This window comes from Pseudopodoces humilis, chromosome 1 (assembly GCF_049639895.1).
Source record: "Pseudopodoces humilis isolate 2021_Gansu_Grassland_sample_001 chromosome 1, ASM4963989v1, whole genome shotgun sequence".
NCBI lineage: Eukaryota > Metazoa > Chordata > Aves > Passeriformes > Paridae > Pseudopodoces > Pseudopodoces humilis.
In genome coordinates, this window is record NC_142200.1 from 28,185,516 (window position 1) to 28,206,428 (window position 20,913).

General features: G+C 39.2%; 1 protein-coding gene across 4 annotated transcripts in view; it reads left to right on the plus strand.

The window, feature by feature from the left end:
- The window catches only part of ZNF704 (zinc finger protein 704), a 102,558-nt gene extending 81,798 nt beyond the window's left edge, over positions 1-20,760 (plus strand). For 2 of the 4 annotated variants that reach the window (XM_088063495.1, XM_088063508.1), the window contains 4 exons: positions 2,459-2,553; positions 4,176-4,274; positions 8,541-8,620; positions 9,116-20,760. In XM_088063495.1, the coding sequence (XP_087919621.1) occupies positions 2,459-2,553; positions 4,176-4,274; positions 8,541-8,620; positions 9,116-9,180 (339 nt within the window). In that variant the 3' untranslated portion in view covers positions 9,181-20,760. The other 2 variants (XM_088063501.1, XM_005517069.3) reach the window with 2 other exon arrangements.
- The last annotated feature ends 153 nt before the right edge of the window (positions 20,761-20,913 follow it).

A 20,913-nucleotide genomic window follows, 5' to 3' on the forward strand; every position in this document is an offset into this window, starting at 1 on the left:
TGCTCTGAATCATGCATAGGTTAGATTCCAAGGCAGATGGGAAATACACTTTTTCATACCATTTTTCTAAGATAACTTTGCAGGTGAAAGTTTGAATGTTGGAACAGTTATTACCCATTGTGAAGTGTTGTTTTCTGCATGAAGCAGAAAGGACAGACTGATTCTTCTACCACTTGAGGCTGAATTAGGAGAATATATCAGCCACATCCTAGGGATACATGAGGAGAGTAAATGAAATGATGCAAATGTGATAAGCCATGGTGAAGTCCGTGTGTCTTAGTACTGGAGAACTTAACATAATGACCATCTACATCCATTTTTATGTATAATGTAAGGTAGAAGTCTTCCTGAATGTCAGTATGATCTCTGCCATCTGATACTGACTTATTTCTGCCTGCTCATAAGACCCAAAAAAGTTGAACAGGCAAGATCCTTAATAATCTGATGTTTACAGATCACAAGTCTTCTCTGTAACCACAGTTTTCCCCCCAGGATTTGTAACTGGAAACTCTAGGTCCTTGCTTCAAACAAATAGCGTTATTTTACTCTGCATTAGACAGTGCTTCAGACATGAAAGCCTCCAAGGGCAAGGATTGCCTTCTCAGGGCTTGCTCTTAGTCTGCTGTTAGTGTTCCCTGCAGGGAGTAGCTGACTGGTATTGTTTAGACCTGCTGCAAAGCTTACAAAAATACACTAAAGCACAGCTTCAGTGCTCTGTAGCTGCCTAGGTGTGCCAGTCTGTGGAACCATTGTGCAGAGACCTTCTCAGGAGAATGCGAGGGAGGAGTCTGCTCCAGCCTGATTTCTGTTTTGAAGTAAGCAAGATAACTGCTTATTACATAGGAGGCCATCCAAGTACTCTTCTGTTCAATGACAAGCAGATACTATATTGAGTGTCAGTTACTAGTGGTAGACATATAATAATTTCTGGTTTTTTTAAATGTTTCTGAACCCTAGCACAGTGGCTGGAGATCTCTGGTTACTGGTAATGACTGGAAAACTGTAGTGTCTGGTGAATGCCAAATACTATAAAAGTGCTATAGTTTTGCATTTTATCTTCAGTGTTTGAATCATTCTTAAGTAAAACAAGGAAAGTGGTTGATAAAAATTAGGAAAAAAAGTAGCAGGGAACAAGCTGCCCATAGTATACTTGAGGGATAGAACGCAAGGAGCTAGTGTGGTCTTTGGATGTACAAAACATGGTAAGCTGTCAGAGAGAAGAAATTTCTTCCAAGTTTTGCAGGTATATTTTGTATATCAGTAATGGTATTAGTTTGCTCAGAGTATGAGCCACATACGCAGTTAAATCGAAATTTTCTCTTGCTATTAGCCAAGAGTAAAAGTTGAAAGAGTGTCTGCACATAATTGCAAGCATTAGTTCTTTGCTACTATGGAGTAGCTTTAAAACAGACTTTGTATGAAAAATCAAAGCACATACAGTAATTCTCTTCAAGTGAGGTCAGTCAGTTACCTCTCTTCCAGATATTGTAAAACTTCAAAAGGGCAGGAGGGAAAAGTCATAGCAGTTCAGAGAACTGTGACCATATCTGTAGTTCCTGGCAGCAGGAGGCTGACTGGGTACTAGAGGCCCAAATGAAGCTTGTTACATTCAATATACAACAAAAAAATGAAGGTTCAGTATTTTTTTTCTTTTTATTTCATTTTAGATGTAAAGTGGTTGTGGCCTTCACACAGGAGCAGAATAAGACCATAGTAAAATAATTTAGGTGTTAAGGCCAAGCTTTATGCCATGTGATCACTTGAATGATGTTGCCAAGCCCCAGGTTCATGTAGGAGACTTCTTTGGAAAGCTTCAGAAGACCAAACTACACCTTTCCCTTGGAAACATTCACAAAGAGGATACCTGCTGAGGTTTACTGTGCAGAGTAAGGAGATACATCTTGTTAGCAGCTTTCATCAGAAGGGCTGCATTGGACTCCCTGCCTTTTAAACCTCGAGGGGCCCCATTGTAAGCGCTCTTTAGCAAACCCTCTTCTCCAGGGTGTCTCTCCACAGAGTGCCAAGTGACAGAAGCAATAAGTGAAATCCCTTTATTTCATAGGAGATTATTGGTATTGATCTCAGCAAAGGACAGAGTTTATTTTTCCAGTTATTTTCTTTGCTTAAATTGGAGAAGGTTTTCCTAAGAGCTATTCAGAGTTTTTAAATGAGAATGAATGTATTTCTTGTCTTTTCCAAAACCTGCAGTGATGTTGATCTGTATTTTGGATTGCTCTAGGAGGATGACTGGAAATGCAGGGAAACAAAGAGAACCTAATGCAGTGTACCTAATGCTAAATAAACTTATAGCTTAATTACATTTGTATGTTACATAGTCACCTTTCCTGGGTATCCTTGCTATCATGCAGCATAATTTTCATTTTCTGGGAAAAAGTATTTATACTGCATTCATACATGTATGCTCTTTTTAAGCAGCCTTTTTTGTCTGTATTGACAGGTCTCACCAACCCATAATCGTCCTGCAGGGAGTGGAGAGCAGAAACAGTCCCACACAGGTCTTTCATCACCGCCTAGAGTAGCATTTGGCTTGAGGTATGGGACCAATAGCTCATGCTGACACTACAGCCTCACAACCTGGAGGGCATTCAGTAAATAAGTTGTCAGTGGCCAGAGAAACAGAAAAAGCCCACCACCAATCCTGATTGCACATATGAGGCAGGTTCTTGCTAGAGCTCTTCAAAATAAACATTCAGAACCTATCTTTCTTTTCACTGCCATCAAAGGTAAAGTTCAGCCACACTTTCTGACTTTACACTTTTCCCTGAAAGGCTGGACTGTCTTACATGTTTATCACCGTTCAGTCAGAATGGTATTTGGCTTCAACTGAGCCATAAGAAACCCTGTCTTACAGTAAATTAGATCAAGGCAAAGCTTTTTATGCATTGTCTTCCTAGACATAAACTGCATTCATTACTGTTAAACCTAACTGATATTTGACAATAATCTACTTTTAAAGTGTTCAAAAAGGTTAAAAAATCAGACTATAATGCTAAATTTCTTACAGTAAAGAAACTCCTTATTTCTCATAGTCCTAGAAGTGACTGTACCCTAAAACGAAACAAAAAGGAAGATATCATGCCTTTCATTTTCTTCATGACTCTCAGATCATTGCACATGCTACAAACCAAACTTGGGATCTTCCTAGTTTATGGATTGTGCCCATTAATTAATGTTCAGTAATCAGAAAATGCAAGAGAGAGATCCCAGGTGGCCCATGCAACATGTAAAATAGGTATTAAACAGTTCTGTTGGTACAGTTACTTTATTTAAAGATGCCAGGGCTGATGGCATTGCAGTAATGAATGTTGGATTGCTTGGTGAAGCATTTCTCCTCAGGTTTGCTGTCTTGCTGTGTGTTCAATAAAAAAAAAAAAAACAAAAACCAAAAACCAAACATTTTAACAGTTACTTGGATCATTTGCTAAACTTGTGGTCTTTTGAGTGTGGTTGAAAGATGGAAAACAGGACAATTGTTACAGCTTTAAAAGCGGGTGCTTCCCACCTTGCTGGCTTTGGGGGCCACAGAGAAGGTGCACACAAGAATGTGCTGCAAGTGAGAGCAAGGGGTAAAACTTCCCACTCACTTTGTTGTTTTTCAGTCAATGAACTAAAAGCAAACTGCAGATTAGGAGCTGGTAGCTTTTCTCTGCTTTGGCATAGCTGATACCTGCTGGTGGTCAAGGTCTGCTGCTCTGAGCTATTCCAAATATTTTTACCACAGCTCTGCAGCACTTTAGCCTGACATGGCCTAGCCTGTATTGTGGAACAGCTATGACTGCCCATTACAGCTTGGCACTTCATGTGGCCAATATATAATTTACTAATTTACTAAGTCCAGGTTTAGTTGCTGGCTAAAGTCGGGGCTGCATGCTCCTGGCATCATCCCAGGAGCAGAAGAGCAGGCTCAGCAGCTGCTGCAGAAGCTGTGGAAGCCAGGCAAGGAGAAGGCCTGGTCCCTGAGAGTGATGGAGTCATGGCCATACATGTGTCTGTTGCTTCATCAGCTCCCAGCTGGGATGAAAACAGCCCAAATCCTGTGAAAGGCCATGGGTTCTCTGCCTCCTGCACACAACTGGGTTTGTTGTCCTGGTCTTAGGGTGAAAAGCAAAATTACTAAAGCATCTCATTAACAACCTTCCCTTTCTCTCTGACAGGAAGCCTAGAGGGGAGGGGAAAAAGTGTCGGAAGGTCTATGGGATGGAGAACAGAGATATGTGGTGCACTGCCTGCCGATGGAAGAAGGCCTGCCAAAGGTTCATCGACTAACGATTGAAATTATGCAGAGGATTTGGGGAGGGGGAGGACAACAGCAGAAGCAGATTGCTGCAGATGCACTGTATCACTTCCCATTTTCCCCTCCAGTGATGTGGTGTTGGGGGTTTTGGTTTTTTGGGGTGTTTTTTGTTTTGTTTTGTTTTGGTTTTTTTTGAAGAGCTTTGTATTTCAAAATGAAGCACTTGTAGCCAAGGAGAAGCACTAATTAAAACCTGTGTGGAGCAATAGAGCAAAAAAAAAAAAAAAAAAAAAAGCAAAACCAAGACCACACAACAAAATCTGTCTCAGTAAGTGTGGAAACCAGAGCAGCTATTAGTGTTCTTCTGTAAAAGAAAGGAAAAAGTTCATTATTTTGCTAACTCTGTGAGCTGCTTGCTCCCTAGGATCATTTTTAACCATTTCAGTCTTTCTGCTGTGAAAATCTGTATTTGCTAAACTGAACAATTTTTCTTTTCCTGAAGATCTCTTTTTGAAAGCTTTCTAATAAACACTTCAGAGTCATATAAGCTACAGTTTTCTCAACAAAAGCTGTACTAAGACTGGAGACTGCTAAATAATTCTCCTGATACAAATAATCATGATTATATTTTTGAAAAGGGCATGTGGGGAAGAGTTGGGATTTTCATTTATTTGTTTATAGGAGAAAAGCAAAGCTGATTTTGCAAGAAGGACAAGCAGCACTCTTGGAAGATTTTTAAAAGAGGCACAGACCAGTGGAGTGGAACAAAGTAATTTAAGTACCAAATTGGATTTTGATCCTCTAGAGGAAGAAAAGCAGCAATGGCAAGTCACCAGCAGATACTGTCACGAGAAGGCTGAGGGAAGAAATACAGTGATGCTTGATTGAAACTCACAAGAATATAAGGGGGCTCCAGTAGCTTTTCTTATTACTCTCCCCTTTCTGAGGGGGGATGAACAGTTGGACCAGCACAGCTGTTGCTGCAGGAGGCCTGTAAAGAACTGGTAAATGCAGCCACTAGGATTACATGTAATACCTAATTCAGGGACACGATCCAGCCCAGCAGTTCTGCTTTTGGTTCCTTTTCTCTTATTTCAGAGATTGTTGTTAAGATAATGGTTCATTCAGCTTTTTCTTTTAAAGCTACTAAGATTTATTTGATGCAAAAAATTGGTAGAGAAAATACCCTCTTTCCCCAACATCATCTCAGAAAAAGAAGTACAACAGCAAAGGAGCAACATATTTGTGGTAAAAGACCATTTCTTAACTCATTTTGATACATGAATTAACAAATTTCTCTATTTGCAGTACTTGGATTGATTTGCGTATTTCAGTTTCTCTGTCCATTAGGAAGTATACACTGGAATGCGGCAACCTGGTGTTCTGTGTCCACTTGTATCAAATTACTGTTAATTAATGATTATTTTGATGCAAAAATAAAGGAAGGATTTACTAGGAAGTGAATGTAAATGGCGGAATAATACTTGCCTGATAAAGAAAACAAGACACCTAAAAAAATCAAAGGCTGAAGCAAAACTTTGCCTATTGATAGAGGCATGAGGGGCCACAAATGCCTGGGTTATTTTTTTTCATAACATTTGAACCAACTGAAATTAGACCAAATCTTCTACTTTTTTTTTTTTTTTTAAATAAATTATGTAAGCTGGCTCATTCTTATAAGAGGACTTTTAAGTATATAAACAACTTCCTAAAATCTGGTCCAAAGTTCACTTGATAGCTTTATTAAGTGTGTAGCGCTGCTTGTGTCTATGTAAAAGCACAAAATAACAATGCAGTTGTTTGCAATATACACTGTGGATTCCATAGGGTAGCAGTGAAAAGAATTCATAATAGGACTTACTAAAGGTTATCATCTGATTTTCTGTGAACAAGTTAATTGGGCAATCAGGTGCCTAATTTGAGCATGCTATTTCTGCAGTTATTTACAAATTGTGTAATTTACATGCACAAGTGGCAAGATACGCTTGCATGCATGCAATTACTTGATTTTTTGCCCAATTGTGTTCTTCACAAGTCACAAAGCAAAAAGAAAAACAGACTCTGAAATCCAGTAAGACCCTGAGATATATACACATATGAGTGTTTATGAGTATTTTTGTGTGTGTGTGTGTGTATACATGCAAAACTATATATATTATATAGTTTTAGATGTGTATATAAAATCTGAAATTAACAGGGAAGAGAAAGATTGTTTTCTTTACAAATAGGAAAAAAAAGACACTAAGGGTCAGTGGATATACACAGGCACTGTATAATCTTTCCTCTTAGTAAAATATGGATTTTCTTTACATGTTGTATTTTTTCAATTTCCACAGTAAAATACCTCATAGTAATTCATAGACATTTCATCTTCAAACACTGGGCTTGCTGATGGTGTACTTACTTAGATAGAGCTTAAAAAATTTGGGACCTTCCCAAGATATTCCTGCCAATTTGTTTCCCGCCTCCCATTTTAGTAGCACTGCAAGACTATAAAGCATTCCATAATTCGACTGTTGTTGGACTAAAAGTATTTGCCTATATATTTGTTGCTCACCTCCTTTTTGCTTTGGAGGATTTTTTTGAAAATAATGTATCAGATTGTATATTGTTTCTATAATATCATGGCATTGTGAGCACCTTTCCCGAGGGCACTTTACGAATTATTGTAATAGGATTATTCTTTATAAACTTCTGCACAGAAGAATGGTTTTGTTGCCAGACCAGGTTGCCCTCTGGTACAAATTGGATATGGATTACATAAAGGACTAAAGCCACAAACCATCAAAACTGGAGAGAAAATTGGTGTTAATGAGGCAGAGAACAGAAGGTATTGATAAGTCCTACCAGGACAAAGCCAAATTACCAGTATTTTTATACAACCTTTAATCAGCGGTTTATATTAAATCAGTTTTGGATCTTACGGCTGTGGCATTTTGATTCATAAGTAGGCACTTGCTGAGGTACCATGTCTAAAACAAGGCTGGCAATAGCACAACAGCCTGGCCCCTGGCCACACACAGAGCATTCTGCAGTCTTCGTGCTTTGAACTCAAGTTAACTCATGTTGCACGAGCAGTTCAGCACCTGCCAAGTTCCCCTTCGTGATCCTCACACAGCCAGCAAGAACAGGAATGTCAGCTAAGCCTTCCTTCTGCTGACAGTACTGATCATAATAATCTGGAGTAATCGCTTCCATTTTTCAGTCTCTTGCTTCTGTGTTGCCTTGGGCTGCGTCTCTGTCCTCCTAACACCTGATTTATCTCACACTCCTGCACTGACCAGTCCAAAACAGTCAGATTTCTTTGTTCTCCCAAGGAAGAGCTAGCCTGAGTGCTGTGGTCATTTATTGGCATTGCTACATGCCAGTTCCAGTTTCTTGGTTTCTCTGTGGGAGTTAAATCATTGTTTCTGATCCCCCCAGAGAAGTCGGAAAGAATGTCTTGAACACATCATGCAGTGTCTATGTGCTACAGGGATTTGGACGTAGGTTCATCTATGTCAAGAGCCAGAACTTGATATAAAAATGTAAGAATCTGTTTTATTGTTAATAATATTGACATTGGTAACAAAAATTGCCAGCATCAGTATCAGAGTGGAGACCAACTATACTGATCCCAAATATGTTTCTTCAGGAGTTTCCCTGTTAGAACAAAGCTATTTCCCTAATTCTCCATTCACCCAATCCCCCAAAAGATCTGGAAAACAAGATAACTTTAGAAGTGGGAAATTTTAATGGCAATTTTTAATATTGACTGTGCTCCAACTGCTCCTCTGTGATGCTATAGAACATTAAAACTCAGATCATCGTAGTCATAAAAAGGTTTCCACATGAAACAATGTGCCTGATTCTCTAGTGCCTTGCACAAAAGCAACAGGATATACAAGATGCAAAGTGAGTAAAACTTCTGTTACAATTTGCAAGTTTACACTTTTAACCAATACCAGTCATCACCTAGCATGTACCTGTTGGCAGGTGCCTGCTTGTGTGAATAAGCTGAGCAGAATGCCTGTCTGTTGGATTACTTTTCCCAAATCCTTAGCCTGGTATGAACATTAGCTATCTAATTATCTACAATTTCCTTGCAGTTACTGGCTATTGCCAGCATCACCATCTTTATTCCTTCTCTATTTAGTTTTTCACAATAATGACTAGATAGGCAGCACAACAGGAGGTAGAGCTTTAGCCCAAAGCTCTTGTAGAACCTGCACGATAGATTCCAGCACCATGCAATGTCCCAGATGTTCTTGGCACTAATTTCATTTTGTCATTCATTCTGATCCAGTACATTGGGATGGTTTTCTATTGCTTGCTGTGGCCTGGGACCAGCTGAAATGGCCCCGTTGAGAATCCAGGACAATCACTGTAAGTGTTGGACTTCAAAGTGATTTTCTTTCTTCTGCTGCCTGTAAATGTGTTGGAACATGATCTTGGAAGCAGGACATGGAATTAGAGGCTTACTAGTCATTTTCAGAGATGTTGGAGGTTGCCAGTGAGGCTTCCTTCTGTTGGTTCAAAGTTAGAGGCATCTGCTGGAGAAAGTTTGCTGCACCTTTTCTTAGAAATACTTTGATACAGAAAGTATCATTTACATTTGTAAAGCCTCATCTTGATCTTATATTTATATTCTATTTGATTTTCATGTAAGGTGGTAGCACTCAAACTGAGAGCAGTATGGAGTTTGGACTTTAATTTGCATTTGTGTGGCTTTTCTAGTAGATAACCAGGCAGGTGTAAGGTATCATAGTGTGGATTTTATTCTAAGTACAGCGGAGTTTTATGGCACCTTTGGAAAATACCTAGAAGGAAGTCATGGGCAGAAATCAAGCTGAGCATTTAAATACACTCTCTTTCTGCTAGATGGGAGCAGCCTTTCTTTGCATCCAAATGGAACTGAAAAATCTTCAAGATTGCAAAACAGCTGATGTACACCTGCAGTTGAGAGTGCCCACTCAAACTGCTGTTTCCATCTTGGACTACAGTGCTCTCAGTTCTATCCAAATGCGGGATTTAAGGAGGTGTGTGTCTCCACTTGCAACTTTTTGATCTTATTCCTCAATACGGAAAGCACTCATCATGTCCTTTGAGCTTCAGACCGTTTGTAACAGCAGTGCAGAAAGACCCTGGGAACAGAAGTCAGCCTGTTTCTGATGGCACCAGCCAGAAGAAAGTACAGGTTGCTCTGGTGTTCGCTCACACACACAGCAAGAATTTGTTCAGCTGATGAAATAGAAGAGAATAGATAAATTTAGTAACAAGCTGGTGTTCTGCTGGCTTTTGACACATCCTAACACCTAGAATGTTTCTCCTTCTGTATTTGAATCTGAATGTGAGATCTCTCATATACCCTTGAGGGAAATAAATTTAGCAATATAAATGCTCTTTCAGCATTAAATCTGAATTATTTAGGTAATTACAATCTAAAGATGGGCTTGAACATTCTAAAATGTTTGAGTGTTGGTATTTACTGTTTTCCAATCATCTTAAAGATTCAGGTGTGATTCTGGAGTCCTTAACATTGTGTGTGATACCCAGCATCAATTAATATATGATGTATAATGTCTATGGCCAAATTAAAAAGAAAGTTACTAAAATGTTTGTAAAAAGCTGCCTCTAGAAGACAGAAAAAAATAAAATAGTTGAAACAGATTTCCTCAGGGAACATGAGAGGGTTGTAAAGGCAGGATGTGAGTTTGAATGGAAGATGTCTAAGTAAATTATTTTTTTTTCTATTTTAGGCAAAATGAAAGGAGCAATATGTCACTACTTGAATTATTAAAATTAGAATGAAGCACTAATTGATGAACATGATCTTACTTAATGCTGTAGCTTAGGAAGTTCCAAAAAAAAAAAAAAAGTTAATATAAAAATACAGAAAATTAGCTTAAACCATAACCTAATTATAAAGTAAATCTATACATTTGTGTAAATCTTTTCAAGATCTAGTGTAAATATAAGGGCTTCTTGTCTACAAAGTTTCTTGGTCAAAACATGCTTTGTCTGTAATTGAATTACTTCTTACCAAATGACTTCAGCAAGCAAAAAAGCAGTATGTCAGCATGATATCCTGGAGAGTTGTGTACTGCACTTCGCAAAGGGCTAGTTCTATATGAAATTAAAAGAAAACATCACCACATATTTTTTGTCATATATGCAAAGGTATCAGCTTCAGTAAATCCAAGGTTTTGGATTGGACTGTCCAGAATTTTGAAATCCACAAGTTTTGCAAATTCTCCATTTTACTTTGTTTTTACACAGAAAAATCCTATTTGATCCATAATAATCTTTTCCTATCAATTCTTTTTCCTGTGTCCAGGCACTCTGTTTTGCAACTTCCCAAATATGTATACTGAAGTGAATAAAAATCAGCATCTGCAATATTAGCAACTACAAATGTAAATAGCATTGACATGGTGTCAGAATTTTTAGTATCAGTGTTCAACTGTAGTAATTAATTCTTAAAGTGATGCTAACAAATCTTTCAGGGAAGGGGAGCACATAGTCTGTAAATTACGAAGTACAACTGTACAGACATAGAACTGCTGGTATTACAAGAATAAAATGTAGGCTTAGGTTCATCAGAGCACTCGAGTATGTGTTTACCTCCACTTGTGGAGTTTGTTGATGAGACCCCTCATGCTCCTAAAGCTTGGCACACATTTTTGAGCTCTTCTGAAATCAGGCTTTGGCAAGAGCAGATACTCCTATGGCTTTGGCTGAAATATGCACTTTGTGGGACAATCTGCCTTTTCCTGGATTTATGCAATTGTGTTTAGAAGACCAGACAATTTACAAAATTCTTTTTTTATTATGATTTTTTTGCATTGCAGAAGGGAAGATGAGAAAGAGACAAGTTCAGCTGTACATTTCAGCATGTGAAAGCATTGGTTAAGTTTGTAAAAGGTGTGTATTTGACATCAAGCTCAAAGAAACTTACTTGAGCACACTGAAAAAAAAATACATGATAAGCAGGTCACATTAAATAGATTTCTATTGTTCCATCTGTATTCCCTGTACGCTCAACACTCCTCCAGGCAACTGGAAGCATAGGAGCTCTGAGTATGCAAGGAAATAAATGAGTTTACCTAAAATCTTTAGGAATACTATGTTTTTAAGCCACAAATGATGTTGCCTATGTGTAATTTTTAGCGTTAGAAGAAAATAGACAGTAGCCTTATTAACTAGGTGCAATACTTACAAAGGGCTAAACTATGGAAACAAGTGATGTGTGTTTGTACATCACTGCAAGAATGCACTCTCTGAAAACTCAATTTTATAGCACTGGGATCTTAATACCTCTCTGAAATTATAATGTTGGTATAATTTTATAACTGTTTATTGTACATTATGAAACAGGATTTGGGAATTCCTGAGAACCAAAAGGAGGAGGGGGAAATAATAAATCACATAGACTAGTGGTATATTATTTTTCATGACAAAAGTAAACTAAAACACCTTTACAAAGCCATACAGATTCTGGATTATTGAAAGAAAAAAAACTCTTCCCTTGGTTACAGAGATAGTTTAGTCTGAAATTTCCCTTGATTTGTCTCTTGCATTTTCTCAAAGTTTTGGGGTTTTTTTTTGTATTCTGATGGTGAAAACATTCCTAAATTACCAGTATTTGTCTTGAATGGTATTTTGAAAAAGACTTTTAAAATTGAGTTCTTCGTGATAACTATACAATCTGAATGAGATCGTGCAACATGATCTGCTCCAGCTTAAGTAAAGAGTTCATACAAGAAGAAGATTACAGGAAAAGATTGCATTGAGGATTCATTGTTCAGTCATGAGAAAGATCTGAACAATCAAACTAAAAGCTCAAGTCACGTATTTCTTCTCTCCATCTGCACTGTGGGGTTGATGGAATACAGGCTGCCAAGTATGGTGTATCTGGCTATCTCACCCCTGTTTGGGGTTTTCTTTTTGCTGATAAATAATGAAATACAGATAATCTTCCCATCTCTCTTACTGTTTTTGTCTTGTGCTCCAAGTACAGAATTAACTGAAAGACAGAAATATTCAGGTCTGTTGAACTGAGACTAGTTTTTTCCCTGTTTGACAGACTTCTAACAAAGGGCCAAAGTACAAATGAAGAGGCATTAGTCAAAAGGGACTTGAGCCAGTCAGGCAAAAAAATTGCTCAGAATTGGATCCCAGTAGGAGGAAATTGGTTGTAGGCAGTCAAATACAGAAGTTCTGTGGTGGATTTTTGGTGTTTTGGGGTTTTTTTTTGTAAATTACAAGTCTGATAAGAAGTCTTATTACACAATTAAGAGCAGAATGCAGATCACATTGTAACAAGCTGAGCCCTCGAAGCAGTACAGGTTTTCTCAGGAGAGTTCAATTATTCCCACGAATAACTTCAATTGACAAGGGCTACTCACACAGGTAATGGTTGTAGAACAAAGGCTATGTGTTTTCCACTGTGTACTTTCCACTGGAATTGGGAGTGTGAAATTGTGAATCTCCCTTTCTGAGGACTTGAGAACTGTGCATTCAGCTTTGTGAGAGGGATGGATACAGTGGATACCTCTGCACATGTGCTGGGCTCTTGGAAGAGTTTCTAGTAATACCGAAGTGGTAGTACTCCAGATGTGTTACCTAGGGACGGATTTAAGAGCTGTCAGGCTGGTGGCATTCAGCCTCTAATCTGTCCTACTGATACCAGCCCCAGGGAGAAGGGGGTTTCTCAGTATGGGATCCAGGATAGCCAGCCCGTTGTGAAAGGAGTCACCACCAATAGTCCGAGTGCTGTTGGCTTGAGTGCTGCTTTTGCTGTGCCCAGCTTGAGGGAGATTGGTTATCCACATGCATTCATGACATGTTCATAGCAGAGAACACTCTTTTAAAGAGAAAGAATCTCTTTTTCAGCAATTAAAATAAAACTGAGATAACTTTTATGTTACAGAAAGTTGCTGAATGAGTCACAGCATTGCCAGACTTACCAGGCATGGTTGATTTCCTCCTTCCATAGCCATGCTGCAGCTCCCATGGGGGCTCTCGCAGAGCCCTGGAACCTTAACCAAGTTTTTTCCCAAAGATTTGCTGGAACCCAGCACTGAGCCCTAAACCAAATTGGACCCCCAGGTATAGGAGGCTCTTTCCGGCTCTATCCCAACTCTTTCCCAACTCTTAGACTTCCTAAGTTAGTATTTTATTAGTAGACCTTTATAAAGGGGACATTGTCCCATCACTTGCTTCTGGCATTTCTAACACAGCACCATCCACTGCTGTATTTGCAAGGAGCCAGACATTATCTTAGTCAGTCATGGAGTTTGGGAATATTATTTTACATTTAGAGCTCTGCATCCTGCATCAGAGTGCAGTTCCACAGCAGGTTAACATGACGTAAGCTTGTGCTGCTGTTGAAAAAGCTCTTCCTACCCTCAGCAGAGATGTTTCTAGAGAGAAGTTTCCTGAGTTACCATGGCTTGAGCCAGTCCTGTAAGTGTGGGTCTGTATAAAATGCTAGATAGCTTATGGCCTGCTGGGTCTGTGCTCCTGCTTTTTCATGGGGCAGGCATGGTAATACTGCCTTTATCCCACTCTGTCTTGTCTGGAGTCTCATTAAGGACCTGAAGTTGCACATACCTCTACAGCATTAAACTTGGGAGAGCTTCACTTATGGCTGGTGGCATTGATTTTGATATGAAATTAAATATATAGGGGAAAAGAATTAGATCAATAATTGTACATGCAATGACTTAGGGCTGTATCTCAACTGTGTCATGATTTTGCAAAGCAGATATTGGAGGAGTTAAGGGACATGAAAAACAACTTTACTGGACCTTGTTCCTCCCTGGAACCAGTCTGGAATTATTCACGGTAATCTCAGGCCTGCAAGGTTCATTAACGGGGTGGGAAGTCGTGACCTCTGTAGATCTCTGGGCTGCAGAGAACCAGGGTATGCTTCTTACCCAGACATGGTAACAATTAGGAAAGATCCTCAGCTGCTTTGCTAGTGCAGTTTTTCAGCCTTTTTTTATTACAGCATCAATTTAATAATGATGGGAACACTGGGCAAGAGATAAAGGGTCATCAGGTAACTGAAGGAAGAGAACCATCAGCATCAATTGCACTGTGGTTTTTTTAACTCTGAAAAAGCAGGCATGTTTTCTTGTCACTTGCTATTCATGTTGTCTCATGTAAGAAAAGCATTTCCATCATAGAAGGGGGTGAATTTAGCACAGGGTAAATAGCTGTAGGAAACTAAAAACCCAATTGCCTAGTTTTTATGAGTAGGGGATTTCTAAAATACTCTGCTTGCAGAAGACTGCAGTCAGTATTTGTATCCACACATCCTTTTTTATTGCTTCAGTCACAAAAGAGAAATACCTGCCTACATACATTGTTCTTTGTTTCCTATCAAATCTTGTTTAAGACAATATAAAGTTCAAGTTCTTTTTTAAAAACATTTTTTCTGAATTATTATTTTTAGAATCAGAGCATTTCCTCTTTCACTTCAGTGTAAAATTATTGAGCTTTAATTTTGCTTTGCATTGCACTTTATATATTTTTTTCACTTTTTGGGCCATGTATTTTTGATACAGAAAATGGTAAAGGTTTTATTAATTCAATTTTAACTTGAAATTAACCATGAAACTAAGATGTTTTTATAAAAATGCAAGTTCCATAAAACACAGTAAATAATCTGTTTGGGTCAGAGACTTTTTTTAATGATACATTGAAAAATATTATAGCTTCTGAAATTATTTATCATCTGGTAAGTTCAATACATTAATGGATATCATGGTTTAAAGTGGAATATGAATGAGGATGAGACAAAGTTCTAGACAGTAGATTTCCTTATATGTAAAACCTGCATTAGTTTAATTGATAAAGGTTTTAAAAAATAGCCTAATCTAGTTTAGAGAAGTGTTTAATGGGCAAGTTTAAAATGCCAAGAGCTCATAGAAATTTGGAAGTGAGTTTAACTTAAGCACCCAGGGGCTGTTTCTCCCCGTGCTGACGCAGCGCTGTGCAGTGGGCAGCCTGCAAAGCTCCTGGGCTCTGCAGGAGCTGAACTCGTGCTGGTACAAGGCACCAGCAGGAGAGTATGGATTTTCCTGCTTTAAACAGCAGCTCTCCCAGCCTTCAGGCCAACTGCCAGGTTGGCAATAGTATTTCCATTTATTTTTCCTGACTTCATCCCCTCTAGTTCTGGGAACTAGTGTCCTAAAGACAATCCTTTTGTTCCTAAGTGAATTAATGAACTCATCTTCCCTCTGGTTTTGATGTTAAGCTTACAGCACTCACACTATTGCACGTATTGCATTTGTCTTAATTTGTAGAGGCCAGTTTCAGCATTTTAAAAAAAGAAAAGCTACTCTGCCCCAGCACAGAGTCCTTTCAAATCTTATGGAGCATGCTGAAAAATAAAGACCTTTTTGACTTTTACTTTGTCCAAACTCTTTATTCCAAATCACAGGAAGAAAAGTGGGGAAAACAAGGCACATGGTAGTGAAGAGAGGAGAGAGAGACAGCGATGCTCATTTCCTTCCCAGGGTGAACCATTCCTGGGCTCCCCTCTCCCAGGCTGAGCATGTGTGGACCATGCACAGCTCGGAAGTCATGTAAAATCCATCCTTGCAAAAGTTCTTAGTTGGCCACCTCCCAGAGACCCCATTTCCTTTTCAGAGGCTTCCAGACATTCTGCTCGTTTCTACATCCATAGGTAAAAGTAAAGCTACCTGCTGCTCCAATAGCCTGCGTGTAGTTTCACCTGGGACTGCAAATGTATCACTTTGCTGTTTTTAATCAAGCTGCAGTTCTCCCTACAAAAGGTGGGCATGATCCAGGTATTTGTGCGTGCTACTAAGCTGTTGTGTCCTTGCAGGGACCACCGGGAGTCCCTGCACACTGCCAGTGTTGCAAGCCTTGTGCTTGACATCAGTGGTGCCTGTGCTGAAGAGAAGCATGGACTGATGTCAGCTGTCCATCTCACCACAGAGATGAGGGCTGCACAGCATGGCTGAGCTCTTGGAATTATAGGGCAAATTAGGCTTAAAACCTTTATAGTAAGTACAGGGTGTCTGAAAACTCAGTCAGTGTTCAGCTGAGTAACAACAGCAGTGACAGCCCTGTCCAAGGTCATGTTCTGTCAGGCAGCACAGATGACAGCTCTGTGGCCCGACTGGTTGCTGCATTTTCCTGTATGTTTGAAGGAAGGCTTAGAAGACTTGCAGATGCTAATCCTTCGAGTTCTGGTTTGATTCTGCCCTCTGGGGGCAGCCTATGGGCCGGCACAGCAGTTAGATAAGGGGCTTCCACTGACGGTGACTTAGAGCAAAAAACTGTTTCTTGTAAGAAGCAGGTGCTTTTCTCATTCTTACAGCATTAAAAACACACAACAAAATGCCACCATACAGACCTTTGTCAAATCCTCACAGTCCCCTGTAGCACCAGCAGCTGGGGAGAAATGAAGAATTCAGAGGACCTTGGCCATAACTCAGCATAAAGCCTCTGCAGTCCATGGCCACTGAAAATGATTTAGTGCTGGATCAAAGCCATCCAGACTTGGGCCCTCCAAAATTCCTCTAACAATGTTGCTGCTAGTTCATATGAAAAAAAGTGTTAAAATCTTTGTGTCAGCATACGAGTCGATTCTGCCTGCTGAACCAAGATTACTTCCAATGGACTTCAGATATTTTGAGAATCATTCTCAGGACACTCCAAACATTTTTTAAATTAAAAACATTTGCAAAATTAGCAATATGCATATTAATGCCTGAAAGTTGATGAAAATAATTGAGTTAAGCTACTGAGAAGGATCTGCTTGCACCTGAAATGTTAAAGAATGACTACTGAATTCGTGATTTGCTAAGCACGAACTCATGAGTTTTATCAACACACTAAACCAGCTTTGTACAGAGTAATTTTATAAAAATTGAGAAAGCTTGTTTTTTTCTTAAGTTACTCAAGTAGTTCAGGTAATGAATAATTTGTTTCTGGTCAATGCATTTTAGAATGAGAAAATCTCATCTTCTTGCACTTCTAATATTCATTGTTTGTATGGAAAAAGAAATCTTCACTACTTTTCCATTTCCCAGGGAATGATCAGTTCACTAAGCAACAGGCAATGTTTCTTGACTTTAGATTGTAAAATATGCTTAGATAAATTTACTCTCCTCCATGTGAATCTGGTTATCTGATTCTTACTTTTTTCTAGCTTCAAAAATGCTTTTGTGCAGTTTTCATAAGTGCAGTTGAATACAAATTGCAAGGAAGAATCTAAGTCAAATGCTAAGTAAAAATCAAGTACATGAAACAAATGTGGAGATAAAGTATCATGAGAAAAGTCAATCCATTGCTGAATTAAATATTTATAGAACACATTGATTAGCAGAGAGTACTGATCTTTGTTAAAGTTACATTTAGAAGCAGACCACTGTGAGTGTCATAAGTGACAAAGCAATTTTTCTTTAGAAAAAGTGCAAATGGAAAAAAAAAAACATTAAAGTAGATCATTTAGACCAATATTTTCTCAATTCAAGCCCATCCTGCCTGTTACATTACTGTTGTATTTTCAGGAATGCTCAGGACAACAGACATTCCTCACGGGAAGCAGCTAGGTTCCAAAGTGTCAACTAAATAAAAGTGAGCAAACTCATAGGATTTTCTCAGCAACTAGCTCAGCTAACTAAAGACCAAAAAAACCAAAACAGCAAAAAAGCACTACTCACTACTGAACTAGAATTTCAGCAGTTTAAAAGAACCATGTTTTGATCTAGTTCACACACCATAGCTAAACCCGGGTTTCTGTTGGTTTGCTTCTTGTTTGTCTTATGGGGCTTTTACTTCTTAACAACCCTCAAAGTAGGGTCCGTCATTCCTGAAATGATCACCGTTCAATAGGAATCTCTTGAAATCCTAAAATACATGGTTAGAGAAACAACAGACTTCAAATGAAAAACTACTTCAAATTATCTCAAAAAAGCAAAAGAGAAACGTAAATTCTTTATTTGGGAAATGCCATTCAGCTACCATTAACTCCCAGGCTGTGTGTTTAACTGACATCCTGTAGCTTTGTCAGCTCACGTTTTTGTTAAAAGTAGATGGTGATTAAACTACACAGCAAAGGACCTTCCTTTGGTCTTTGTAAATGAATGTATACATACAAGCTATGCATTTTCACACAGCTGCATAATGTATCTTGAATCACTTCAACTTTTCCCCTAGCTTTGAAACCCCAATACTTCAGGAGCTGAAGATGCTCCCATCTCCTTTGGCAGATATTTGTCTCCTGTTTTGTTTCTGCTCTCCAAAATCCTTAGATGCAGGACAGAGGAATGCTGAGCTGCACAGCCCAAGGAGCAGAGTGGCTGGGGACCTGGGGCCAGGTCAAGGACCTTGCTGGCTCTGGGGGACTAGTTTGGGCTCCCAGGCCCAGCATGGCCAAACACAGAGGTGTGGTATCTGTGCTCCCTCTGCCAGAGCTACTCCAGCCCCATCACCTCTTGCACTCCTGGACGCTGGGGCAGCTGAGCAGGGCCAGCAGCTGCTCTCACCCAGGCTCAAGAGGAGTTTGCAGCCACACTCAGCCCAGCTGTGCCAAGGAGAGGCCTCTGCCCTGGGCTTGCAGGCACCATCCTCCTCGGGACAGCCTTTCCAGCCATCCCGGTAGCTCGGTTCCTTCTGACCTTCGCTTCCCCACAGTGGCCTGCAGCACTTGGAGGCAGGGATGGCTCCTCAGGGGTTGTGATCTCACTGCTGAGACCTGCTGCCCCAGGTAATGCAGCGCTCAAAATGCTCAGCCCTTCATCCAGATCACTGATGGACTTCAGGGCTGGGATGTGCAAGGGACGAAGGATCAGGTTTAGTGCACTTTCTGTTGGAAGGGAGCAGGAAAGATGGAAAATGGATGTCTTGTTCTTGTAGCTGGTGTAATTAAATAAAGGAGAAAGATACTGCATGAAACATCTCTTAAATTTTGGGTTGTCGCTGTAATACACATCAGCCCAGTCTACTCAATGAATGAAATGTGTTTCTTACTCTTTACCCTACAGGAAGAAAGACCAAAAAAGTAGAAGTAATATCTTTGCTTTAGACTAAAGCAAGTGTGAATTCAACAACAAAGATTTTGTTTATATGCAAACTGTTTAAATATTTGATACCAGTATGAAGGCAGTCATATTCTTATGTATCCAGAGATTTGCACTCATCTAGGTTATGTTAATTAAAAAAATATTTTTGCGGTATGTATTTGTATTTGAGGGACCAAGTCTTTAATTTTATATTCTTTACAAGAATTAGTGTGGCAATTACGTTTTTCCATTTACTGAGCTACCTGCCCATGCTAGTTGCTCATTTGCATAAAGAATATTTCCACTACTTCAGAGGTTTTTGGGTGGTTGTTTTCAAAAGGAACCTGCCCCAGAGGGTTCCACAGGATTGTCCAGAGTGAGTGGGAGGCTCTCTGGAGCAGCAAGTCACCCTTAGCAGGATGTGGCCTCTCCCTGCAATGGACACACATGGATTCATTTCCCTGCAATCAGCAACTGCCTGGTGGGCCTGGGTAGCTCCAGCTGCAGTCCCTCAAATCAAAGCTCCAGCTGACTCTGTCAGTCCTTTGCTGTCACTTACTATCACAAAGTTAACTTTTTACAACAAGAAAGAGCTTCCAACTCTGGCACTGATGGAAATACTGAATACTTTTAATATATATATATATATATATTTGGAAAGTATTTGAACAGTGTTTTGTCTTTTTTTATACAACTTTTAGCCAAATAGAAAAATTCTGATTATTACTTCTGTGGATACCTGTCCACCTGTAAATAAACTCATATATTCAGGTACATGAACCTGAAGAAAAAAATAATAAAGACTGTTCAGGGGCTATGCGCTTTGCTAGCTCCTGGTTCCTTTGTACATAAGAGGTAACTGTTTAAATGTTGGGTGGGTTTTTTTAATTTACTTGTTGTTCCTCTAAAGAAAGAAGAAGAAAAAAAAACTTTTGACTTTGTTTTCTCTTTTCTGAGTTAATACAAAGATTTTCTAACTTTTTACTGCAGAAATGGATTAATACCTGGTGCTAAGTGAATGTGAGTCAAACTGGCCATAGCAGACACACCAGTTAGAATGCACTTTTCCTGTGGCACACAATGTATTTTCTCAGAAGGGACCTTCAAAGGACTGTCAGATGTTTACATTTCTTCTTGTTGCCCCAAATAGTTTTGAATATTCAAATAACTTCCAAAAATAAAGTCACGGTCCATTCCTGATGCGACGAATCCTTACATTTAAGTATCTACAACAGCTTTGTACAAATACCATTTTAGAGATAGTTGAAATATTGGGCTTTCATACTTTGTAATGCTTTGATGTGACAATAAATATGCTGTTGCTATCTAGTCTAACCTCATTGTAGACCTGTAACTCCCTGTTTCTGGTTATGTCATGAATTGCACTGGCTTGAATTCAGCCAAATACTGACTGTTCAGCTAAAATATTCCGACTGTTATGATGTCCACAAAACATTAATTAAATGCACTTGTATCTGACTACCGTGGAGTATGTCAAATTATTCATGTAATAAATCCTTTGTGTATAAGTTTTGTTAGTTGTTTATGTGAACTTCAGTTCTTTCACAGCCATGAATGCCTGTGCATCAGCCAAGGACCAGCTGGAGTCAGTCAGTGATAACCTTTGCATCG